Source organism: Notamacropus eugenii, chromosome 4 (genome assembly GCF_028372415.1).
Source record: "Notamacropus eugenii isolate mMacEug1 chromosome 4, mMacEug1.pri_v2, whole genome shotgun sequence".
Lineage (NCBI taxonomy): Eukaryota > Metazoa > Chordata > Mammalia > Diprotodontia > Macropodidae > Notamacropus > Notamacropus eugenii.
Window position 1 is genome coordinate 37,154,765 of NC_092875.1, and position 16,560 is coordinate 37,171,324.

At 46.4% G+C, this 16,560-nt stretch overlaps 1 protein-coding gene across 2 annotated transcripts in view; it reads left to right on the plus strand.

The window, feature by feature from the left end:
- The first annotated feature begins 1,488 nt into the window (after nt 1-1,488).
- CFAP251 (cilia and flagella associated protein 251) overlaps nt 1,489-16,560 on the plus strand; it is an 80,757-nt gene continuing 65,685 nt past the window's right edge. Inside the window, exons 1-3 of one of the 2 annotated variants that reach the window (XM_072600550.1) lie at nt 1,489-1,614; nt 8,535-8,844; nt 12,562-12,882. In XM_072600550.1, the coding sequence (XP_072456651.1) occupies nt 8,554-8,844; nt 12,562-12,882 (612 nt within the window). In that variant the 5' untranslated portion in view covers nt 1,489-1,614; nt 8,535-8,553. The other variant, XM_072600549.1, reaches the window with a different exon arrangement.

The window sequence follows — 16,560 nt, forward strand, 5'->3', positions numbered from 1 at the left end:
AAAGGCAGCCTATGACATCCTGGCTTTTTGAATCAGCCCCATTTGTTGTCAGAGAAGGGCAGGAAGTCCACATCAAAAATCCTGAGGCTTTCCAATCCTCAGACTCCCATCTCCAACTGTCTACTGACCATCCCAAACTGGATGTCACAGACATCTTCAACTCAATATGTCCCAAACTGAATCGGTCAGCTTTTCTCCCTAGCCCCCCAAGGCCTGTATCCCCTAGCTAGTTCCCTAGTGTCCCCAGGGTTTAGCACAGTGCCCAGCACATAGCAGGCACTTTATAAATGCTTGTGGACTCGTTTCTGAAGTCAGGAGTCAGCTGAGCAAATGCAACTGCCGCCCAAACCTTCCCCTTTATTTTTCACTCGCCCCAACTATGATTTGTTTACATTTTAAAATACAATTAAAAACTTGATAAATGACAAAACGCCATTCGTCTATACCTATCATTTGTCATAAATCTGGATGGTGGGTAGTTTTGCGCAGAGGCCAGGTAGGACCCCCAGTGGAGTGCAGGCTGGTCCAGTGCCATGCGCAGCTGTACTCAGGAAACCATCCATCAATGCAGGGGCCAGTCCTGGGCATGCCAAGATCACGGTCGAGCAGTCAGTCAAGAGACGCCTAGTAAGAAACCGTGCAGAGGCACTTGGTCTAACCTAGGGGAGGGCATGTCCACACAGCTGTCAGTCACGGCCAGGCCCTGGGCTAAGAGCTGGGGACACAAAAAAGGGCAGAAAGGAGCCCCTGCCCTCCCGGAGCTTAACCTGCAAACACGCACCGACCCCGCGAGCCGCGGCCCGGACAGCTGGGGGGCCGGAGGGGACTGGACGCTGGCCTGCCGTCGGAGCGTCTGGGTTCGGATACAGCCTCGGACACTTCCCTCATCTGTACAATGGGCCGGAGGAGGGATAGGCCAAGAAAGCCCCCGATGGGGTTCCACGGAGCCGAGTCCATCGGCTGGACAGAGGGGAGCCCTGGAACCTAGAAGGCCTGGGGAAGGCTTCCTGTAGGAGGCGGCACTGGGAAGAGGCAGGGGAGGGCTAGAGGGAACGCCCAGGGTCCAGGGAGGGGACGGCACGTAGGTGGAACTGCCCGCAGGCCAGGGTGGCTGCAGCTGAGTCTGTGTTTGTGAAGGGCTTTGAACGCCGAGCAAGGCGGTCTGCGTTTGCTGCTGTAGGCCAGGGAAGCCGCCATGGCTCACCGAGTGTACAAGGACGAAGATGCCTTCGGAAAACGAGGAGGGAGCGCGTCAGGGGAGGCTTCCGGGAGGAGGCAACCTGGGGCGGTCCGGAGAGGGGTGGGAAACAAAAGAGACGAGGGCGTGCGGTCTGGGCGCAGAGGCCTGCTCGGACAAGGCAAAAGCCCGGAGGCGGGAGACTAGAAACGGGCCGAAACTGGGGCAGTCCGAGGACTGTAAGGAAGATGAAAGATGCGCGCGAACGCGCTCGGTGCCTCCGCGTGGCCCCCGGGAGCACGCGGGACATTGCCCCCCACCCCATCCCCTGCTCGCTCCCTTTACGGCCTGTCGTTCTGAGGCCGCCGCGGCGGCGGTTACCATGGAGACGCGGGGGGTTGTAAACTGTATCCAAGGAGCCAGAGCACAAGGAGGAGGTGAGTGTGCCGGAGGGACCTGGCCAGCGTCGGGGAGAGGGGCAGATCCCGGGGTCCTGGATTTGGCGCTTCCGAGGCGATCTCAGAGGGCGTGGGAGCCGAGCTCGCACTTTACATACAGGGAAACTGAGGGAAGGGAAGGGAGAGAAGCCTCTTGAGCGAGGTGAGAGTTTGGGGCACGCTCGGGTGTTTCGGATTCCAGGTCTGTGGGGCTGTGTGGACTTTTGTGGGCTGCGTTTGTGTGGCAAAGTGTGTGCGTGTGTTGTGTTGTGTGCAAGGTCCGTGAGAGGAGTGTGTGCGTGTTGTGTCCTCGTGGCCCCTCTGCCCTCTGGCTTCGTGGGGGTGTGTGTGTGTGTACATGCGTGTGTGCGGTGCCTGCGGTCCGCGGGACAGGCGCGGGTCCGTGCGCTGCGGCTGCGTGCGGGAGGCAAGTGAAGCGGGTGTGGGTTTGTGTCTGGGGGGGGGCGCAGCACCTGAGACCCTTATGAGTCTAGGAGGGTCAGAGGATCATGTATCTAGAACCTCGGGGCCATCCTATCCAACGCCTTCATTTTATAGATGAGGAACCTGAGGCCCAGATGTGCCCACAGAGTCACCCAGGTTGGGAGAGGCAGGATTTCAGCCTGCACCAGGAGCCTCTAATTCTAGGAGTCCCTAGAATACTAAACCACAATCAGGAGAACCTGTTATTGACCTGGTAGAGTTGTGGGAAGACCCCTGCCTGTCCCTAAGTTACCCTTTCTGTCTCAAGGCATCATTCTATAACGTCTGGGTATCCCCTGAACCCCTCTATAACGAAAAGGGGCTAATATTAGGGAATTGAATCCCACAGGACTGAGGCACTTAGAGAAATCAGGAACCTGAAGTCACCTTGGGATCCCCAGAGGGTTATTTCAGAAGAGAGGGAGCTCCTTCACCTTCTGGGCTTCCCTCCCTGACAAAGAGGGATTCAGAAGGGGCTGTATCATGTCTGTGTTGGGCATTCCCTGTTCAGTTCTGGTCTCCCTTCTTAGGGGAAGGTGTACGCTTCTGGAGTCCACGTGAGAGGGGGGTGCGTGCCATTCACATTATTTCCCTCATGTCTGGTCTCATAGCCACCTCACTGCCCCCCATTGCCTCTAGCCCAGACTATTGATTACAATTCCATCCTAATTCATTTCCCTGTATCTAGTTTTTCCCTTCTCCAGTTCAACCCCGCAAAACTGACAAATTTTTAAAATAAATTTATTATTTTTATTTGTAATATCATTACAAATTTTTTAGTTCCAAATTTTCTCCTTCCTTCCATTCCCTTCCCTGCCTGCTGAAAAGCCAAGCAACGTATCAGTTGTACATGGGAAATCAGACAAAACATATTTCTATATCAGCCATATTAGAAAAAAAACAAGAAAAGAGAGAAAGAAACAATTATGCTTTAAGCTGCAGTCCTGTTTACATCAGTTCTTTCACTGGAGATTTCTTATCCTAGGTCCTTCAGGATTGTTTTAGATCTTGGTTACTGTGGAAATGGGGAAGTCATTCACACTTGATCATCATTACAAGGTTGCTGTTAATATGTACAGTGTTCTCCTGGCTCTGTTCATTTCACTTTGTATCAGTTCATATACTTCTCTCTGAGTTTTTTTGAAAGCACCCTGCTCAGCATTTCTTACAGCACAGTTGTATCCAATTAAGATCATATGCTTATTCAGCTGTTTCCCAGTTGATGGGCATCCCCTCAGTTTCTAATTCTTTGCCACCATAAAAAGAGTTGCTACAAATATTTTTGTATAAAGACATCCTTTTCCCATTTCTTTGACCTCTTTGGAGTACAGATCTAGTTTTATAACCCTTTGGGTTAGTTCCATATTGTTCTCCAAAATGACTGAACTAGATCGCAACTCCATCAACAATGTATTAGTGCTCCAATTTGCCCCATGTGCTCAAGCATTTGTTCCCTTTTCCGTTTTATCTGATAGGTGTGAGGTAGTACCTCAGAGTTGTTTTAAGGTGCACTTTTCTAATTAATAGTGAGTTAGAGCACTTTTTTTACATCACTCTAGATAGCTTTGATTTCTTCTTCTAAAACAAAACTGACAAATTGATGTTCTGAAAGCACAGGTCTGCCCTTCTCAAGAAGCTTCAGTGGCTCCCTATTGCCAATAAGATAAAATACAAATTCCACTGTTTAGCATTTAAAACTTCCCAACCTGGCTCCAACCTATCTTTCCAAATTTATTTCATATTACTCTCCTCACACTTGTAGCCAAACTGGCCAACTTCCTGTTTCCTGTACATGATATTCTGTTTCCCACCTCCATGTCTTTGCACAGGTTACATAGGGGCAGCTGGATGGTGTGGAGAGTAGAGGCTGGGCCTGCAGTCAGGAGGACCTCAGCTCAAATCTGTTTGACTCTGGGAGAGTCACTTCAGCTCTATTTGCCTCAATTTCCTCATCTGTAAAATGGGGATAATAATGCTGCCTACCTTCTAGGGTTGTTGTAAGGATCAGATGAGACAGTGATCATAAAATATGTAGCACAGTGCTATTTTCTGTCATCATCATCATCATCCTTTCTTGAATATTCCCTCTTAGAATTCTCAGCTCCCTTCAAGGCTCATTTCAAATGTTTTTTTCTCTATTGAGTCCTTCCTGTCTGATTCTCCCACTTGTGAGTTTTCTCCCCACTTCAAATTACTTTGTATTTATTTGTCTGTGCCTGTGCTGTTTCCCCCAGTGGATTATCTGTTTGACATTTTGTCGTGCTAGGAGCCTCGCACACTGTAGGTGACTGGTACATGCTTGGTGAATTTCCATAGGCTGGACTGCAAGAACAGGGGAGGATGGAGAGACTAGAGAGTGAGTAGAGGACAAAGAATGAGCTTACAGAGGGAGAGGTAGAAGGTTATGGTCAGAGAGGAATTTTGGAATGACAGGTGGTGATGGGAGCTATGTGAGTGCCCACATGGGCGTCTGAGGGGGAATGAAGGGGTGGATCTGAAGGGGGGAGGTGAGGGGGGTGTTTGAGAAAGGACTCGGAGGCCTACAGGGGGCCTGCCACAAGGGGCTAGGCAGGGCCGAATGTCCACAGAGTGAATTTCAGAGGTAGGGAGGGCTTGAGTTGTTCTGGCAGAGGGAGGAGGGTTTGGAAGGGACAGCACTGAGCAAAGGCAGTGAGCCTTGTCCTCCTCCTGGCCCAGGGTGCACCTGGTGTGGAAAAGCGTGGTCTTCTGTGAGTAGAAGATGAAATGATTTTGGAAGAAGACAGGTCTAGGACCAAGGGAAGTTGGTTCAGTCAATCAGCAAGCATTTCTTAAGCACTTCCTGTGTACCAGGCATTGGGCTGAGAGCTGGGGCTACAAAAGACAATCCTGGAAACAATTCCTGCTCACAAGGAGCTTGCATTTGGAGGGCGAGACAAGGACAGGTATCAGTATATACAGAAGAGCTAGAAGAAGACTCAGTTTGAAGGCAATAACTCCTAGTTTGAGGGAGGGCATCCTGTGAGAGGGAAGAGCAGAGCAGGCCAGGGACTCAGCAGTTGGGTGGGAATGGGAGCCACAGTAAAGGCAGCAGGGAGGTACTGAAGCTCAGGCCTTAGGAGACTTGACCATTTATTGGTGGCCAATTTGCTACCATTTACAGAGACTTTAAGCTTTGCAAACTGCTTTATCTCACTTGATCATAGTACAGGGGAAGCCTGAGTTGATTCCAGTTGCCTCCTACAAGGATCCTGTGAGACCCTTGTTTGTTATCTTTTAAGACACCAGGGAAGGGCATGAGCCTACAGGGAGATCAGCCAGGTAATGGGTCAGCCAGGTAATTGGGTATCCACAGTCTGACTGAGCTCACACTCTTTGAGAGTTCCTTTGTTTCATACCAAGAGTCTGGGAGGCTGAGGCTCGCTCAACCAAGGTAGTCTGGTACCCAAGGCCCTAGCCCTGGACAAGTTCCTGGCAATGCTGTCCAAGTCTCTGGTTCTAGACAGGGACCTGGTCCCTAGCAGCCACTGGTGCTTTGTGGTTATGGAAGGCTGAAGCAGGATAGTACTTCTGTACATGGCAGGAGGAGGCTTCCAAATTCTGTTCCTTAAAAGGTCTGATGTAAGAACTGTATGCTCCCAGAGCAGTGGTGGAAGGAAGACCAGAAGGGAGCAGAGGATGCTGGGACAGGGGCTTTGGTGTTTAATGGAGGCCCATATCAATCTGGACAGCCGGTGTTCATGGAGGAGGCCTACTGTGGGAGGGGTGGGTGTCACAACTGAATTTTGGGAAGGACATCTGCACACAAAGAAAGCTTTTGAAGGAGGGAAGCCAGGAGGGGTAAGGGCTTCAAGTCCATTCAGTGTGAACCCTGGTTAAAGGAGCACAGAAGGCTCAGGGGGAAATCATTGTTTCTGGGTAGAGGGCTCTCCCATAAAGGAGCAAGGAATTGGTTCTACTTGGTCCCAGAGGCTCCAGCTTGGGTAGAAATCACAAAGAAGGAAAATTAGCATACAGGGCAGCCAGGTGCATCCCAGTGCACAGACCTCCAGGCCTGGAGTCAGGAAGACTCCTCTTCCTGAGTTCAAATCTGGCCTCAGACACTTACTAGCTGTGTGACTCTGGGCAAGTCACTAAACCCTGTTTACCTCAGTTTCCTCATCTGTCAAATGAGCAGGAGAAGGAAATGGCAAATCACTTGGCCAAGAAAACCCCAAATGGCATCATGGAGAGGCACAACAAAAAAAATGACTGCACCACAAGAGCTTCCTAACAATTATGGGTTGTGAAACAGCCAAATGGTCTTCCTCAGGAGGTAGGAGGTTCTCTTTCTCACACTGGGCTCTTTTGCCACTTGTCACATATGGCCTGGAGGATTTGCTAGGACCAAATGGTCTCCACCAACTCTGTGCTGCTGTGGCTGTGGGAGGGGTGGTATTTACATGGGAATTATAGGTATTGTTTGTATATCTGGGGGGGGAGCGGAATTTATGTATGTAGGAGATATGGATGGGTACAGGCCTAGGAGGGAATCCTGTGAATGTTTGGGTGGGGGATAGCTTGGTGAGAGTTGTGTTTTGCAGATCTATGGAAGTTGTGGGACGTGTGTGTCTTTCATATGGTCTGTATGGATTGTGTATGTGTGAGAAGGTTTGTGAGTAGACTGCGGAGGATGTTTGTGTCCTTGCAGGTATCACATGTTTTAAGTTGGAGGGACCGTAGAGACCATGTAGCACTTCATTTTACAGAGTAGGGAACTGAGGCCCAGATGGAGTTTGTGGTTTGCCTAAAATAATATAGATTGTAAAATGGCAAAGCTGAGATTTGAGTACCAGGTTGTCTGATGAGAAATCCAGGTGTGTGTGTGTGTGTGTGTGTGTGTGTGTATTTAATAGTGTTTGTAGTAAAAGGACATTAGAATACCTTGTAGCCCAAGCTCCTCATCTGGCAAAGGCTAAATGCTTTGCCCTGAGACTGTCCTCTCCTTTAACAAGAGCCTGCCTTTACTTACTTTTACTTACCTCCCAGGAGGAGACACAAAACATCCCATCTTTCTCAGGATCCTTCCTCATTCATCTCTGAGGCTCCTTACACAGCCTCATGCCTTTCTTCTCTCTCCTCTTCAGCGTCTCGTCAGTTTGCAAGTCTTCCTGATTCTCATGGAGGCCAAGGGGAGAGGGAAGAAGAGGGGATGAAGTGAAAAGACTTCCATTCAAATCTAGCCTCAGACACTTCCTGGTTGTGAGACCCTGGGCAAGTCACTTCACCTCTGTCTAACTTGGTCTCCTCAGTTCTAAAGTGGAGATGGTAGTAGTTCACAGGCTTGTTGAGAAGATCAAATGAAGTATTTGCTTTTCTCCCCATAGAGTCTCTGGCTCGATTACTGCAGTAACCTCTGACCATATCACCTCCTTCAAGAACTTCCAGGGGCCTCCTCTTGCCTCTCCTCTGGCATTGAGGGCCCTTCCCTTCACTATTTGGCTCTAGACTGTCTTTTCAGACTGAATTCACATGAGCTCACCTCTCAAACTCCTTGCATTGCAGCCAGACTAGGCCCCTTGTTCTTCCCACCTTTGAGCCTTTACCTAGGCTGTCCCCCACGCCTGGAATGCCCTCTCTTCTCCCCGCTGCCTCTTAGGACCCTTCTCCTCAGTCCAAGTCTTAGCCCAAGTGACACTTCCCACTCCTAGGATCACTCCTCACTTTGTATCCATTTTTCGTTTGCTTAATGAGGTGCTTGGGTTTTCTCCCCAGTGGAACATAAACTCCTTGAGGGAAGACACGGCTTGGTTGTTTGTTTTTATCCTCTGGCACAGTACCTTGCACCCAAATGTGTGCTGGATTTAATTCTGTTCCATTCCTGTGATTCTTGAGGTACCTCCCTTAACTGCTAAACTTCTCTTGTGCCAGAGAGAGGAAAGGGGAGACCTGTCCATACTCAGAACCTCAACATCCTCCTCTAGCTTTTTCAGCTCTGAAATTCCTAAGGAGGATCCCATTCATTAAGCACTGGGGATAAACTCAGACAGTGGGCACAAAGGAAGCAGTCCCTGCCTCCAGGGAGGCTGTCTTCTGCTAGGAGACACTTTCTTCCATTTAGTTGTAGATGATAAACTTGGAGAACTCTCTGCTGTTTAGCCCTGGGTCCCAGCCTTCCTCTCCGGAGGCCTTGCTGAAGGTCTGCTTTGCCATGCCAGGCTCTCCAAGCCTGGGGATCTTTTATGTACTTCTTCTGCAGGCCTGGAAAAGGGCCTCCAATTTAGGCTCTGAAATCCTCAGAGCAGGGTTCAGAGACCACTCTTGGGGGCATGAGGATAGACTGCTCCTTGGAAGAAGGCTAACACTAGTTCTCTGGTCACTGTTTCTGGGAAAAAGAGCTCTTGTGTTGTGTTCCTTAGAGCTTGTTTGGGGGAAGAATAGCCCACACTGGTTCTGATGATGTGATTTTTTTTTTAAAGGAAACTCAGATTGGGAAAGATGATGGTAAGTGAAGATGAACCGTTAAAAGAAACCGCAGGAGAGCCCACAGAAAGCATCTCTGAGGATGGCCAGGTGTCCCAGAGGAAAGGCAGCACAGAGAGCATCGTGGAGATGGCCAACGATGCAGAGGAGTCAGAGAGCACTTTGGAAGAAGCCTCTGAAGAGTGGATGAGGAGCATAGCAGAGCGCACCAGCCAAGCCCTGCAAGCGCAGATGCCCTTTGTCTCCGAGGAGAATGAGCTCATCTACCAGGAGGCCCTCACTGCCAGCTCCCCCCAGAGTTCCCTAGTAAGTAGGAGCAGAGGGGAGTGCTGTGGTGCCCCAGTGTGGCTGTACACGAGTGCCACTTACTCTCTCCCAAGGACCTAAGCATTCTCACCATTAACCACAGGGTTCAGGGGTGATGTAGAAGAGCTCAGTGGGGACGTGAGTTTCTCCACCTCTGCGCTCTCTCTTCCTGACCCTTGTTATAAATCTCCCTCAGGGAAATCATCCCAAAGCCCAGTTCTGGTCACATCCCTCTGATCCCCAAACCTTCAGTAGCTCCCTGTTGTCCAAGGAATCAAATGCCAGCTAAGTGTGGGGGTTCAGGTCCTCCATGGTCTGCTATCACCTTCCTCCTCCCGATTTCGTATCCCTGTTCTTCAGCCAAATTGTCCTTTCCATTCCCTCCCAAACACCCTGGCCTTTTTTGTGGCTCTGCCTTTGCCAATGTCCTTCCCTGGGCTGACCCGCCCCCCCCGCCCCCCCCCCCCATTTCTTCATTTTGAAGTCTAACCTGCCTCCCTGGGCTCAGCTCAGACCACCCCCTCATGTCACTGTCAAGCAGAACTCCTCCTCCATGAAGCCTTCCCTGATTCCCCACCTGCAAGTAAACTCTTCCAGCTCTGTGCCCCAATAGCACCTGTTTGCATGGATCATCTTTTATGGTAAATTATGATCAAGCCCACTTGATGTCAGATCTGGTCACCTCTCTGATTTGTCTGTTCTCGCTTAGGTCACACCTACAGATGTTAGTGTACAGCATTCTCCACAGGGTGCCCATCAACCCCAGATACCAGACAAGGAACAGATTTCCTTTACAAACTTCAGAGTATGGAAAGGACTCAAACTCGACTCCATAGAGAGCTGATGTTGTCTTTCCCCACCGTCAGCATCTCCCTCCTTTCCCATGACTCGATACCTCACTGTAGGCACAGCTCTAACTAAGACAGGAGAGGGGAGAAGAAAGACCAGGAGGAGCTCCCTGGGGTGGTCCTTTAACCTCTGATCTCCCCAGCTGCTCCCTAGGAGAGGGCAGCAGGGTGCTAGCTGAGCTGGGGAGGGGATGCTGAGGGGGTCAGAGAATGGCTCTCAATCCCATCCTAACAAGAGCCTCTTAGGGTGGTTCAGTAACCATTGTTTCCCTGCTGTTTGGATTTTCTTTTTTTCCTCTTTCGTTGACACTGGCTCTCTTCCTGCCTTGCCCGGGTTGGAAGCGGAGTGGACGCTCAGGAGCTGCCTCCCTGCTGCTCAGCACTTATGCTCCAACCTGCTCAGTTTCTGATTGGGCTGACTCATCCCTCCTTAGGCAGTCTGGTGGCCCTCGATCTCAGGGAGGGCCTCCGACCTCAGGGAGGGCCACTGCGCTGTTGAAAGCTTGACTGCTGCTCGGAATTTCCAGGCTCCACTAGCCTCAGACTGTAAGGAGCAGGAGGGATGGCAGGTGTATCCCACCACACCCAGAGTTGCCCTGCTCTGTCTTCAGCTCCTAGATGGGTTAGGGTATATGTTCCCACTGTGCCCCTCTCCTAGGGCCCAGCTGATGGTCCACCATCTCTTACAGAATTTTGTTTTGTTTTCTTCTTTTTTAAAATTATCACTGTCTTTAGTTTCTATATCACCTTCAATTTCTTTTGTATCCCTCCTGTCTGCCGCCCAGAGAGCCATCTCTTGTAAAAAATGATAAAACAAGAGGAAAAATTAATTAGCGTATGAACTCTGTCAGACAGAGGGCACAGTGCTGCACACTCTTCCTACCGCTGCAGAGAAGGGAGGCAGCGAGTCACAGCTCATTCTCCCTCTGTTGGGGTCACAGGGCTGGGCCTGGAAAGGTAAGGGAGTCAGGAAAAAAAAAGGCTGAGGAGGGGGAAAGTACCTCCTTGCTACATCCAAAGGTGCCTTAAAAGCATCTATCTAAAACCACAGCTTGTGAATGAATGAAAGGCACTTACTAAGTGCTAACTTACTCTGTGCCAAGCATGATACTAAATGAGACATTCCCTGCCCTCAACAAGCTCATATTCTCACTTAGAGGAGGATCTAGTTACAGGACAGATGGCAAAGCCTGTCTCTCTTCAGGTTACATCAGCAGGGCAGATGGTAAATGCCTGTGGTCCTATGCTCTCCTCTTAGCACACCAAACCAGAGAACACATTAACTCAGAACAAAGATTTTGAATTAAGCAGAATATCAAAGTAAATAAAAAGGAAAAATCTTTCCATATATCCAGGGCTCAATCTCCAACCGATTCTTATGCCACCAGTGGCAAAGGAAGCATTTATAACTAGACAAGAAACATTCTGAGGGTCATACCCCAGGTAGCCCCCTCCCTCTTTGCCTTTGAAGCTGCCAGCGTTATCTGCTGGGCTGCTATCTCTGCTGATTTGCCCTCTTTTCTCTCTCTGTGGAAGTGCTATTAGGCTTCTACCGAACAGTTACCTCTATCTGATAAGCTGGGCTTCCTGCTGGGTCACCTCTTCAGGAAGGGGCTTTTTTACATCTCTTTGGAGATCTGGCCTTAGACACTTTGTAGCTGTCTGACCTTGGACAAGTCACTTCACCCTAGTCGCCTCAGTTCCTCATCTGAAAAATAATCCAGAGAAGGAAATGGCAAACCATTCTAGTATCTTTGCCAAGAAAACTCCAAATGGGGTTAGGGAGAATTGGATGTGACTGAACCGACTGAGCCAAAACATAGCCTGAGGGCTAATGTCAATCTTTTGTGAGTCAGATTCACAGCCGTACCTAGCCAGCACAGTTAAGAGTTACTCTTTTTAATTATGTTGTTTTTGAAATAAAGGTATTGCAGACTACAAAATGAGTTGGTTTCCTTATGAGTTATGCAGAGAGGTGAAGGAAATAGAAAGTCTTAATGGGAAATTAAACATGGGCTAGAATGTCCTGGATTTCTGAGTGAGGTCAATAATAATGATATTAATGGTGATTATGATAATCAATGATGATAATAGCTAATATTTATGTAGTACTTCCTGTATGCCAGATACTGTGCTAAGTATTTTATAAGTATTATTATTATCTCACCTGGTTCCCAAAACAATCCTGGAGGAGAGGGTAAGTGCTATTATTATCATCCTCATCTTACAGATAGGGAAACTGAGGCAAACAGAGGTTAAGTGACTTGCCCAGGTTCCCACAGGTAGAAAGTGTCTGAGGCAGAATTTGAACTCAAGTCTTCCTGACTCCAGGCCCCACGCTCCATTGTGCTACCTAGCTGCCCCTAAATAGGACAAAGTAATGAGTTAATTTCTGATGTTTATGAAATACTGTATGTGAATGAGTATGCTTTTAAAGCTCTAAACTGAAGTTGGACAACATTGGGTCAAAAAGGGAGGAAGTCAGATATTTGGTACTGGTTACTGGTTAGGACAACTTCCTCAACCCTGTAGCAGCTGACTCAAGGCCTTTGTTGTTGAGGAGGTGGTAACTAACCAATCTCACATTTCCTACCTGTGGGCAATAGGTTAAGCTTTGGGATACCCTCTCTTATAAACCAAGTACGCTCCAACTATCCTCTGTTCTGGGGATTGAAATCCTCATTGCATTTTATCTCAACAGTTTAGTAGTTAACCCAATTGGTACAATGTCAAAGAAGTCATCTTGATGGTTATTGGCTGTGGTTGTGAAGGGGATAGAATCATAGTAGGGGAGACAATAGGGTATTTGCCCCCTTCAAAGTGGGAATTATATTTTTTAATTACCATTTCTTTTTTTAATGATAAAAAGGAAGTTTCAAGTGGCAAGTCTGAAGAAACAGAGAAAAGTGGAGAAAAAGATAAAGTTATTGAAGAATCAGAGGGACAGGGTCCTCAAGACGCTCCTGAATTGGCTCACCAGATTTCTGATGACTCTTCGGACACATCAAGGAAATCCTCAATCCGAGTTTTTGAGAATGGGAATATTCCTTATGAAGAGACAGAAGAACAGGTTGAAGAAGAGGAGCCTTCTTCTTCCAAAGAACCCACACGACAAGACTCATTAGTATTCTTCAGCAGGGAAGACGGTCTATTCAGAGAAAAAACGCAGGAGGAAAAAATTTATCCCCTGGTAAGTAACAGAGATTTTTCAGTACTTTTACAAGAATCATATGCATATTTTAAGTCCAAAGATTTGATAACAGAACAATAATTTTAATCTTATACTTTATTATATTGTTTTGTTTCCATTTTTAAAGCCCATTTGAAGTGTTGGGCATGGTGATGGTGTGACAGATTGTGAAATGTGTCAATATTGCAACAATTTCAACGAACAGGAAATTCCCAGCAGAGTTTGTCCTTTCCATGGGTGCGCTCTTCATTCTAATTTTCTGTTCCTCATGAATTGTGCCACTTCTCCTGCATTTGACAGCTTTCCTCCTATCCACTCCTGTCCCTTCTTCTCTTATTTCTGTTACCCTTGTTGTGGTTTGAAAGGAGCTGGTCTAATGGAAAGCAAAAAAATCGAACAATACTGAAAACTGTTGAAATGCGTCAAGCTTTTTCGAAAAGCAACTGCCAGTGCTAAGCCTGAAAATATTCCAGGGAAGAGCCATCTGTTAGGAATAAAAATATTCTCATTCACCCAGAGAAAGAAACAAAGTTTGGGTTTTTCCTTTCTCCATCTGCTAACAGTTCTGAAAATGCTGAAAAATGAAATTGTTTATTTTATGGACCCGCGCCCATTTCACCTGTGGAAGATCATGAATGGAGATTCCTACACTTTGAAGGTGTTAGCATCAGTTTGATGCCAGTAAAAGACCCCTACTTGAAAACTTAAAAGAATGACTTCTTCAGTCTTCCTGTAGCATTGACAGCACAACCCGGGGAGGGGAGTTTTAAGTTTCTTCTGATTTGCTTATTAGTCTGATGAAAAAGGCAGATCATTGGGTTTTTAGGCCTCCAGAAATCTTTTATCTGGTTCTGTCCTAGGCCAGTAGGAAGTGGTTTCATGTCACCGACAGGGCTGCATTGTAGTTTTTCTAATGGGCATACTAGTAATTTCACCAGTCTTCCACCAGATGGCCAGGACTCTTGGTTTCCTAGGATAGCGAAAAATTTCCAGTGTCCCATTTGCCAAGTTCCCTTAAGCTCTCTCTAGTCTCAACATTTTTATTTTTATCCTTTGGACTGTCGTGCTACATTCCCAAAGAATGTAACTGTCACTTCTTATATAAGAAGTAAACTCATGATTCCCATAGTTATTTGATGTGACAATGGTTTCCATTTCAGTTATAGAAACAAAAAAGGAAATTCCAAATTGGTAAGGAGGAGTCTTAGGAGGGTCAAATATAATCAAATCTGTTTTCATTATGGATTCGGCTAAAAAAATGTTTTCAACAAGAAATATATTTTACAGATCCCATGTCTTTAGTTGAGAAATATTGGTGGAAGAGTCCTCTGTATTTGCAACCAGCATTAGGCCAGGGGTGGGGAACCTGTGACCTTGAGGTCACCTGTGGCCTTCTAGACTCTTATGTTAGATCTTTTGACACTTAAGGATCTAGAAGGTCACGTGAGCCTCAAGGATGCAAGTTCCTTGCCCCTGTGTTAGACCATAATAGAAGAGAATTATTAGTACATAAATTAAGCTGTTGGATGTCAGTGAAAGGCATACAATTTGAATGAGCAACTTTTGTCATAGGTATATAATACATCACTTCACCTTTACCTTGAATTTGTAACAGCAAGCATGGATAACCGATGGCAGTCAACTATTTGGGGAGCTTTGATGTTGGCACAGCCAGTTTTCCAGGAGCCAGCATAAATCTGAAGTTTTGAGCTTTAAAAATTCTTTAAAAGATTATCAAGTTCTGAAAAGAACAGTCAGATTTTAAGATACGTAGAAAGGGTTTTCCAAAGGGAAATCAGATGTTAAATGATTCTGTTCCTGGAAGTTGCTGCTTGAGACAATAATGATCCTATGAGTCTATCACTCACACCTACACAAGAGAAGGTCTAAATGGAAAGGAGAGGAAATAAACAGATGGAACCCAGAGCTAGGAGTGGAGGAGAGAGAAATCAGACTCCATACGTGTAATAGCTTCTATGGGGGTCACAGAGAAGAATTCAAATGAAAAAAGGAGATGTGCTATGAGTTAGCCTTATTTAATCTCTGAATAGTAATGTTCACACCTAGGAAAGGCAGTGTGTCAAACATTAGTAAAAGTTCAGTGAATTGGTTCCATACTGAATATAGTCAATGGCTCCTTAAACAAGTATTTTGTGGAGCACTGATTTATGTATCTCACCCAATTCTGGCCATTGTAAGACTGATAAAAATTGGAAATCATGATCCCCTTTCCTCCCCCTAGAAAGTTTATATCCTAATGGAGGGAACAAGTCTATCTTACGTGAAACAGCTGGAAAAGCAATATAAGACAGTTGGTATTTAAATACTGAATTATCTGATACCAGTCATCAATGTAGTAGGAAGTCAGAGGAAAAGGAACTCTAGCTAGCTAGCTGCCCAGTAAACTAGTAGTCCTTAATGAAGAGTATGGCTCCATTTTGGGCAGTAGCTGGTTTTGACTTTTTTTTCTTCTTCACCATCTCTCTGCTTTCTTTAATTATTTTAATTAAATTTATTTTATTCAACTTATTTTAACATATCTTATTTCCAGTTGAATTCTGCACATTGCATGGTCTGTGGAAAAAAAAAAACCAGTTAAGTAAATCTAGAAAAACAAGTGTTTCTAGTCTTCCTATATTTTTTTAAAATCTTGAAAAACAAAAACTCAGATAAAAATATCATATAGTTTTAGCACCAACTCGTAAAGCATATACCATTCTTTCCTTTAACAAATAGAAAATAATGATTTTTATCTGAGTTTTGTTACCATTCAAAAAGGTGTGTTCATTTACATAGTTCAATGATTTTATATATGGTCCTTTGCTTCTGCTCCATTCACTCTGTATCATTTTATATATCTTTTTGTATTTCTTTAAAATCTTTATATTCATCGTTCTTTAAAGAACAGGGGCATTCTCATAAGATAGTCCTTATAGAACAGGGTTCTGTCCTGTACCCTCTTCTCTCTTCTCTCTACCTGATTTCTCTTGGTGATCTCCTTGGCTCCCATGGATTTAAGTACCATTTATTACTTTAATTACCAAATTATTACTTTGTGGATGATCCTCAAATCTGCCTGTCCTGTTCCAATGTCTCTGTTGACATGCAATCTTCTTAAACTGAATGCCCAGCAGACATTTTAAATGTCCAAAACTGAACTCATTGTCTTTCCCCCTAAACCCTCCCCATTTCTTCCCCCTGTTATTGTAGAGGGCAACAGCATCCCCCTAGTTCTTCACAATGTAGGTGTCTTCCTAGATTCCTCACTATCTCTCACCCCCTACATCCAAGCTGTTGCCAAGACCTGAATGTTTCTCCTCTGCATTTACCCCCTTCTCTCCTCTGACACGGTCACCCACCTGATGCAGGCCCTCATCACCTGGATTTTGCAGTAACTTCTGGTGGGTCTGCTTTTCTCAAATATCTCCTTACTGCAATCCATCCTTGATTCAGCTGCTAATCAATTTTCCTAAAACATAGATTCCTTCGTAACCTGCCCCCCTTTCCAGGCTTCTTACTCCTTACTCTCCAACACATACTCTTTGATCTAGTGACACTGACTGCTTGACTGTTCCACAAACAAGACTCTCCATCTCTCAGCTGCCAGCATTCCCTCTGTCTGTCCCCCATCCTTGGAAGGCTCTTCCTCCTCTTCTCATTACTGATTACTGACCTCCT